The sequence below is a fragment of the Eurosta solidaginis genome, chromosome 1 (genome assembly GCF_040869045.1).
Source record: "Eurosta solidaginis isolate ZX-2024a chromosome 1, ASM4086904v1, whole genome shotgun sequence".
Taxonomy (NCBI): Eukaryota; Metazoa; Arthropoda; class Insecta; order Diptera; family Tephritidae; genus Eurosta; species Eurosta solidaginis.
Genome location: NC_090319.1, coordinates 71,514,125 through 71,524,032, shown reverse-complemented (window position 1 = coordinate 71,524,032; position 9,908 = coordinate 71,514,125). Strand labels below are relative to the sequence as shown.

The window sequence follows — 9,908 nt, the reverse complement described above, 5'->3', positions numbered from 1 at the left end:
ATTCTATCAACTTACTTTAAATTATATAATTCTATCATTGATTATTCAACTAATGTGCCAAGGATGCTCCTTTCACACAATGTACTTATAAAAATTAATAGATTTTCTTTTTTAAATGTTATTATCTACTTTACCTTTTATTCTTCAAGAAAACTCCTCTTTATATGTAATTTGTAGTTGTAAGATCGGATTGATGTACTATCTAAAAGACATAGTCTTACTTGTACAAATATGTTCAAATAAATAAATAAATAAATAAATAAATAAATAAATAAATAAACATTTCTTTTATCTGTCTTCTTAGAAGACTCAGCTCATTGCTCCACCAAGGCGGCTTTGCTTTTCCTCTGAATCTTCTTAGAGGGCAAGCTTTGTTATACGCAGTCATAAGCGTCCTTGTTAGGAATTCATTCGACTCCTCCAGTTCCTCTACATTAGCAACCTCTTTGGGTTGTCCCAGTTTTGTTTCTACATGTTTCTGGAATTTAGTCCAGTTCGTTGACCTAGGGTTTCTAAAGGTTCCTCCCTTCTCTACCCTCTTTAGGGGGATGTTGAAGCTGATATACGCATGGTTAGAGAAGGATGGTCTATCAAGAACCATCCAATCATACCTTGAGATATCACGCTCGGAGCTCAGTGTAATATCCAGAACATTGCTGGATGTTGGACCAATGTATGTAGGGACATTTCCCCTGTTGGATATCTGCAAATTGGTTTGCAGGATGTAACAAAACAGAGATTCGCCTCTCTCGTTCGTATCTGCTCTTCCCCACGCATTGTGGTGCGCATTTGCATCTGCACCTATGACCAACCGCCCTTTGCGCCCTTCCTCCTGTACTAGCCTTTTGCACTCCATCGGTGGGACCTCCGCAGCATGGGCCATGTAGCTGGACGCCAGGATAAATGCCTGCTTATTCTTTTGCTCAACGGCCACCGCCACGAGATCCTCAGTGGTGTAATTAGGCAGCATATATGAATGCAGCTGTTTCCTTACCATTACCACAGCTCGCACCCGTCCTTCCGTTTGCGCGTAGTAAACGAACCCTCCTCAAGGGTTAGGAGGAGTTCGCTCGACGCTACTTTACTGTGTTGGAGGTTTATCTGTAGGACTCGCAGCACCATTGGGCTGTTTGTCCCCCTCCAGCACCTTCGTCTTGACGTCGTCGTCCTCCCCTTGCCCTTTTGGTTTAGAGTATTCGAGGCCCCCTTCAGACTCTCGTGACTGTTGTGCAGGGTGTTCCACTGTGCGAGTCACAGCACTATTTAGCGATTGGTCCTCTTCTAGCACGTTCGTGGTGACGTCGGGGGCCTCCACCTGTCTTTTTTCCCTCAGGCTTTTGAGGTCCTTTTCGACTTCGCCCACCTCTAGCGTGTTAGGGTTTTTATCCTCGGGACTTCTTTTCCTGATTCGCATGTAAATTTTGCCAGTGCCAAAGGATATTTTACCAAGCTGCGTGTACAAAATATCCTCCGCCTGCTTGTTTATTTGGAAGATGTAGAACTGACCATCCTCGGTAGGCCGAGATACAGTAAGTAACTCCAATCCTGTGTCGGTATGTTCGGATTCTGATTCTGCAGAAGTCGCAGTGTATCCTCCGACTTCATCACGCCTGGTATCCATACCTTAACTTTTGGTACCGTGGGTATTTGCGCTTTATCCACCTTCCCGAACCGCGCGTTCGTGCCTTGCCTTTGGAGGTTTGGAACCACTTCCTCCAGCCACCGCAAGCCCGCGATGTTGTCGCACGCTATCATCTTCACACCATTATACTATCCCCCCCCCGAATCAAAGGTTGGAAAGGGTTTACTTGGTTGTTCCCGCATCATCTTAAGCATTAAGCTAATAAGCTCCCTTTCCACAGATCTCCACCTTTCAGTAGTCATTTGTCCGAAAGGACTGCTACGATCAACCAGCGCCACAGTCAGTTACTGCTTCGCCACATCACTCATCTTCTCGGGAAAAGCAGGAGTCTTAGTGTTATCTCCCTTTGGCACCTCCGAGAAAGCCGGAGTCTTAGCGTTAACTCCCTTTAGCGCCTCCGAGAAAGCCGGAGTCTTAGCGTTATCTCCCTTTGGCTTATCTCCTACTTCCTGAATTGGAACTTCCCTCTGACTCGCAGCTTTCGAGGTGGTTGCTACCTCGCTATTGGAGCCCATCTGTCTTACAGCTTTGGGCCTACTTGTCTTGTCTATGCGACTGCCCTGCCTCGCGGCTCTAGGACTGGGTCCTTTCTGCCTCTTGAAAGCAGGCTTGTCGCCTTCCGCCGAATGTTGCCTCTTAATTCTGCCATTCGACGCTTCTTCCTCCTCGTACCGGTTGCAGAACCGAGGGTTTCTCGCAGCAAACCTTTTGAACTGCCTTCGACCTACTTCTACCGCTTCATGGGCATATTCAAAGCGCTCGATCTCCACTTCTGTTGGGTCGACCACTGCTCCAAAGCGTTGTACAATTCTTAGTGCTGCACGGTACTGCGAGAGAGCTCTTTTACTTCCTCTGCTCCGTACCGTTCTCCACTCTTCTACTCCGTTTTCATTTGTGCACTTCTCCAACACGGAGTTCAATGAATCAGCACTACTCTCGCTTCCCGAGTCCGACGCATCGCTTAATTCGTATTTGTCGTCCTTGGATTACGACTCAGTCCTCCTCTTTACATCGTCCTTATTACAGTCAGGTAATGAGTCGTTCATCTTGGTCGTACGACCACCTGCCCGACAAGGCGGGCTCAGCGGTCCAGTATTATATACGGGGAAAGAACCGTCCGCCACAGCAGCGCCCCTTACTATGGTAAGGCCAGTAATACTTCCCGAGGTGGCCCGGTATCGGGAAGGCTCCGTTCGAATACAGCCGAATTTATACCCTGGCTGCAAATCGTCCAATAGGCACGGTCCGCATAACACCCTGGATTAGGGGGTTGGCATTGAATAAGAGCCAATCTTTGCGCGGTTACCAGTAGCAATGCGCCAATGTTGGATGACCGTAATAGTGACATAGACTACGAAGCCACCGTTCTCAGTTATGTCTGTAAAAGTTCTCTTCAAGTGTCCGGATGTTCGCCGTTGACATAATTGCTAGTCGTGAGCAATGGTCACCACTTGGAAGCCTCTGCATCCGACGTAATCTATATATATAAAAAGAAGTGTACATTTTGATTGTCACTCCATAACTCGAGAACGGCTCGACAGATTGCCATGAAATTTTTAGGAAAGATACACGAAGGAGAGATGATGGTTAGTTGATTTTGAAACCCCAAATCGGTTTAGCCATATATATATAAAAATCAAATTCTTTGTGTGTGTGTGTTCGCTATGGAAACGTATTTCCCACACATCAATCATCACCAAATTTTGGTTATGGGTTCCTTCGATCAACGGGAAGGTTTTAGGCTAAAAATAATTTCGATACATAAAAGGGGCGTGGCACCTCCCATACAAATGGAATCTTTGGTACTGCATACCTTTGAAGGTATACATGCCAGAACATTGAAATTCAATGAGGAGTTATACGAGGTCAATCCCTAAAACCACCAAGAAAATGCGGAATTTGGAGAAAGGGGGCGAGGCACCTGCCATACAAATGGAACCTTTAGTAATGCATAACTTTGAAGGTATACATGCCAGAACATTGAAATTTAGTAAGGAGTTATATGAGGTCAATCCCTAACACCACCAAGAAAATATGGAATTGGGAAAAAGGGGGCGTGGCACCTCCAATACAAATGGAATATATTATACTGCATATATTTGGATGTCGTAGGATAATTAAAATTGGTAAGGAGCTATGTGACGTTAAGTCCTAAAACCTCCAGTAAAATGTGGAATGGGGAAAAACTATGGCTGCCGTACAAACTTAAGTTATTTTAACACCTAAAGTTTGACTGCATTGTTAAGTTTAGCTGTTATGCCTTTTAGACGTTTAATAATCTGCCGCTGTTAAACAAATTGTTTAGCTTCAGTCTATCTACATCTTCTATAAAAATCAAATTCTGTGTGTGTGTTCCCTAGAAAAAGTGTTTGCTATACTTCGATCATCACCAAATTTTGGCTCGAAGTTCCTTCGATCAAGACGAAAGTTTTTCATATTTCAGAATTAAGAATTTTAAATTTAAATGTTTGTGTTTTTTGGCTATGCGAAAGAACTATCTTAGCTCCCAAAAATGATCATGTTAACAAAATCAATGATCGCTTTCAAAATCAATTTCCTGGTGAAGTGACGAAATATAAATCAATCGACACAGTTACAGATGAAGATAAAATTGTGAATTATCCAAATGAATTTCTATACTCCTTAGAACCAAATGGAATGCCTGCGCATATATCAACTTTGAAAATTGGCTCACCAGTCATGCTTATTCGGAATGTCATCAAAGCAGCAATCATCAGCGGTAAAAGCAATACAATAATATAAAATAAGATACAACAAGATACAACAATAAAATGTATTAACAGAAAATTTCACCAAATATGCGTACAAAATTCAATTCAATTTACAGAACAATAAATTAAATTATCAACAAACAAAACAGAAAAAATAACGCAACATCCATTCGATCTCGGGCGTTACAACGTGCGCCTGGTAAAGCTAGTATACTTATATTACTGCAATTAAAACTCATTGCTCCCCTAAACGTCTAATTGATACAATCGCCCGTACGCCGTCTCTTAAAATTTGTTAGCGCTATGATTTACGCAGATAGTAACCTGCTTATCTCTGCCAATTTTTGCAACTAGGTATCACTCTCTCTTTTGAAAATCATATTCGCTGCCACTATGGTTATCTCTTTCCTGCTTTTGCACCCATTTGCGAGCGCTAATGCTTAAAGCGGGAGTCATTGGTCCCGTAGGTCGTATCGCTGTAGTCGTATCCCTAACGTAATCAGCTGTTTATCGTTACGACGGAAACCAAAAACCAATTGGTTGGCTACGATACGGTTACGACTTTAGCGGCATCAATAATCGATTGCATTGATTCTCATAAGGTTGGTCGAATCCGCTGTTATAAGGTTACTGATACGGTTACCGATAAAGCACCAATGTCTACAGCTTAACGCTGTTGCCGTCGTTAGTTGGGAGAATTGGAATTGAATAATGATGTGAGACACTCGCAAGGCGAATCCATACCAGGTGGTGGCAAAGCGCATTCATTGTTCTTCGCTGTGCAGACGAATGTCAAGTCAAAAGAAAATTTTCATTGATTGCGATTGAGTGACATGTTGTAGTACAAGACGTCATATGGAAGAAGCAGTAATCAGCTGCTGGAATGACAACAACACCTTGTACTGAATTCGTCTTGGACACTCGATTCGCCATTATATTAAGCTTCGAAACAAAAGCCGTCAAGCACTTAGTTTTCTCCACTGCCTTCTACTTACCTGCGGTATTTTAAAACAACTAATAAAGTGCGCATGAATTGCATGAAGTCAATAAGTCAATTGAATTTGGTGCGCCCCAACAATTAATAATTTTCCCGTTCAATTATAATAAAACAAACATATTGCAATTTTAACGTTTTACAACTTATTTTATTTAATTCATTAATTTTTCACATTGCAATTTTTTTTACGTGTATTAAATTTTTATTTATAAATTTAGTTAATTTATAGAGTTATTTATCAATATGTATCTCAATTAATTATATATATATATATAAAGTTCTTTAATTCACATGGCTATTGTTGTAGTTGTATTTTTTGTTTTATTAAAATGACATTATGTTGGTGTAAACGACTGTTTTGTGCGTGTAAAATTTTGTTAACATTTGTATGTATGAGAGCGTTGGTTTTACAAATTCACTTAATTGCTATTTTTTATATTTAGTTACTCTGAAATATTTTCAATTTTACAAATTTTATGTATTTAATTACAATTATGTTTTTTGTTTGCATTTCCATTTATTTATTAGGGTTATCCAATTGATTTTGTTAAGTGTTTCATTTTGTTTTTGTTTGCCATTTTTAATGTTTTTTTTTAATGAAATAACTAAGAGTAAATATGTTTTCAATTAATACAATTAAATAGAGATAAGCTTTAAAAGCGTTTAATTAACTCAAATTTTTTTGTAATTTTTTTTTTTTTTTGTATTTCTAAATTAAATATAAATCAACAGTAGGACAGGGGCACATACGAAATAGTTTGGCTAAAACGCTATATTAATTTTTTTTTGGGTAAAAAATATTTGAATTGTTTTTATTAGAAAGGAGCAGAGGAATCTATATACATATATACACTGCTCAGTGGAATAACACCCTATCTCGGCTACCGTTTCGAACCCTTAATTTGGAGTTTGTTTTCAAAATCGTCTCATCTCATGGTTCCGCTATGAGTAAAACAATTAAACCAAGCCAACTAGCAGCCCTGCAGAAAAAAGGGAGACAGTCAGTCAAAGCGACAGATTCAATAACTACCTCCGAACTGGTGCTAATCGGATACAGAGCGAGACAGCTGATAACCATAATTGTACCAAAGCTGCTGAATCAAAGGTTGTTACTCTTTCAAAACTACATAAAAAGATAAAAGGAAATTAATAAAAGAAAGTAGAAACGTGGGTAAAAGAAGAAACCGCGAAAAAAGTATGCTGTGGAAAAAGTACGAAAAAGCGTTTTAAAAATAATATTGATGCTTTGCGTATAGGGAAAATGGTTGCAAGTGACGCTTGATAAAAAACGTTTTTTTTACTCAAAAGAAAAAAAAAGATGAGACAGTAAATCAAGTTGTTATTTAAAATAAAACTGCTTAATTTTTTGAAGCAAGTATTTAATGTAATTAATATTTAAACAAAGACTTAAAAAATGTTTTTTTTTGGTTAAAAAAAATTGTGATTATCTAGTTTAAAACGTTTTACGCGATTAACCTTAAAACTATAGAATATGTTTCATTTTTCTTTTGTTTTTTTTATTAGTATTCATTTCTTTTACATTTTATTTTCAATATTTATTGTTTTACTGTTTCTATTAAAAATTTTATACAAATCCATTGAAAAACTCTACTTAGTATGATTATTACTTTAAAATTAGTTTTACTACAAAAAAAAAAAAAAAAAAAAAAATATTTTATCTATAACAGTTTTTTTAAAGAATCTCCTTAGTGCATAAATTGTCTTAGTTTGTCTTCATGAGTTTTTTTTATTTTTATTTTAACTGTCTTTCTAACTGTTATATGCTACTTATGTAAGTATGTAATTTTATACATATGTAATATGATTTGATCAAATAGTGTATGTATAGCTATGTATAAATAAATATATACATTAGGGTGGTCCTCATACAAGCGCAACAATTTTTTTATGTTTTTTTTTGCCAGGGCACCATCTCAATTAGTTCTCTTTCCTGACAAACTATTTCAGTATTTTTGGTAATTTTTAAGTTTTTTGAAGAATATTTAGAGGCGCTACCGAATATTGAATTTTGTATGGCGCATGGTGCTTTTACGGTACTATTTACTATTTAACCTTTTCTGGTAACTTTCAACGATATTTTTGTTCCAAAATAACTTAGATAACCTCTAAAGTTATACGCAGACCATTCGGAAAACCTACATTGAAAATTTAATTTCCGTTTTTTTCTTGTTTTATCATTAGCCTTGGTTTTTTTTCATGTACACATATACATCGACATTTGCTGATTCAAAAACGCTTATCATCACTTAGATAATGTTTGTGAGACCGATCAGCAGCAATTAGCAAAGACTCGCTGCATTGGTTAAATAACACGCTACAAAATGGGTTGTGCATAATAGCGGAGACACGAACCGCTGTTGGTCATAGTGTATAACCTACAGCTGAATCGTTTGCGATGTACTAATTTTCTGCGCAACAATTTCATCATATAAAGTTTAAGTGCATACGTATATAAATGTATAAAAAACACAGCTATTATATTTTGACAATGATTTTCTAAAAGCTTGACCTTCGGTAGTGACCTCTATCAAAAAAAAAAAAAAAACAAGAAAAGAGATGTTTGCGTAACTAATTATTTTACGGGTTGCCCCGTTAGTTTTTGATAAGTCGAAAAATAGCGGCCACCCTAATGTACATACATATAACTCTTGCACCTTTCTACTGCACATTTTTGTTTCTAATTCAGTTTATTAGTATTTTTTTGAACAGTTTTTGTTTTGTTTTTAATTTCTATTTCCACGTTGTTATTTTATTTTTGGAGAGGTTCAAATTTTTCTATTCATGCCGCCCATAATAATTATTTGTTAATATTTTGTTTTCTCTGATTATTTACAAAATGAGATGATTTTTTTTTGTTTTTGTGTTTTTTTTTGGTTTTTTGTTTTTTTTTTTTGTTTTGTTTTTTGATTACGTCATATAATCTCACCACTAATATCAAACAAACACAAACAAACATGTTTTTTTGTTTTTCTGCGTAAATATTTATATGATGAACATTTTTGTATGATTGAGCAAATAGCGTCTGTCTTCTATTATTTATTATTTCTCTACTTGAGAAATATGTTAGACATGTTTAACTTTTGAAAAAAAAAAAAAAAAATATTTATTTAAATAGCGCACGAATATTACAGTGCCTTTATTAGAGAAATTTCACACACAAGCAGTGTCTTGCGAATCGTCGTTCAGCGGCTCTTTGGACTGTAAAGAAAGAAGAGAATTGAAAAGAGAACGAAAGAGAAAAAATTTTGATGAATTTTAATTTTATTGAGAAATATGTATGTAAATGAAAAAGAAAATGGTTTGCGGTGTTGTGTTAGTGTTGAAGCCTTAAAATTAAAGGTTTAAATATAAACATTTATTAAAACCAAAAGAAAACTCTGAATAACAAATAATAAACTCTTAATAATACAATAAAATATAAGTTAAGAGAACATAAAAAAAGAGCTATCTAATAATTACATGCATAAACTGAGTAAAGTTTCAAATTTGAGACAGCAGCAAATTCAATACATACACAGATACATTTATATGCCTTTAAAATAAATAAATACACGCTTTATAGAATAGAGTATTAATTGCCTAAAGGAAAAAACAACAAACCGATATCACTTGGATAACAAGGCAAACCCATAACTCGTTAATGACGTTACTATTGGTAAAAAAATAACCGACAAAACTTCGATAAAAATCGATGAAGATTCGATAACAAATGGATAAACCCCGATAACCTTGTTATCGATAACATATATGTGGATAATAATTATAAAAAAAAATAAAAATAAGTATATAAAAAATATTACAATTTATATAACAAAGTACATACATACATGCATATAATCTATCGAAATAATAAAATAACAAAATGCTATCACTTCGATATCAAGTCGATAACAAACCATTAAATAGTTGAAAGCATTGCTATAGGTAAAAAACCCGGTAAAAAAACGAAAAGAAACCGATAAAAATTCGATAACAAATCGATAAAGTGCCGATAACGTTGTTATCAATAACATATGTTTTGATAATAACTATAAATTAACTTTGAACACACAAACAGATACATTTGTATGCCTTTAATGCAAATAAGTAAAAAAAAATATTAAGAGAATTAAATAATACATAGGTTAGGTTAGGTTCAAGTGGCTGCCGTCCACATTGGAGCGACACACTTCGGCCTTTATAGGCCCATTGTGAAATCACACGGATTTGTTCCTACTCTCCTAATCAAACCACTTCGTTAAGTTTATGAAGCTACCTAAGCGTCGTGTATTGACCTCAGCTATATCAGTCAGATCTACGAGAAACATCTTGCCCATAAAACGTTGCCTTCTTCTACCGAGCGCTGGACATTCACAAAGTAGATGCCTAACAGTTTCAGGTTCTTCTTCGCTGCCGCAGCTTCTACAATAATCATTAAATGGAGCGCCAATCCTTTCAGCATGCGGTCCAATACGAACCTGACCCGTAAGAAGACCTACAACTAAGGAAATATCCCTCTTACGGAGGGTGGTAAGCT

General features: G+C 36.3%; 1 protein-coding gene across 13 annotated transcripts in view; it reads right to left on the bottom strand.

The window, feature by feature from the left end:
* Positions 1 to 5,491: 5,491 nt before the first annotated feature.
* LpR1 (Lipophorin receptor 1) overlaps positions 5,492 to 9,908 on the bottom strand; it is a 1,438,611-nt gene continuing 1,434,194 nt past the window's right edge. For all 13 annotated transcript variants that reach the window (XM_067758124.1, XM_067758130.1, XM_067758126.1 and 10 more), the window contains one exon: positions 5,492 to 8,590. In XM_067758124.1, the coding sequence (XP_067614225.1) occupies positions 8,543 to 8,590 (48 nt within the window). In that variant the 3' untranslated portion in view covers positions 5,492 to 8,542. The remainder of the gene's footprint in view (positions 8,591 to 9,908) is intronic.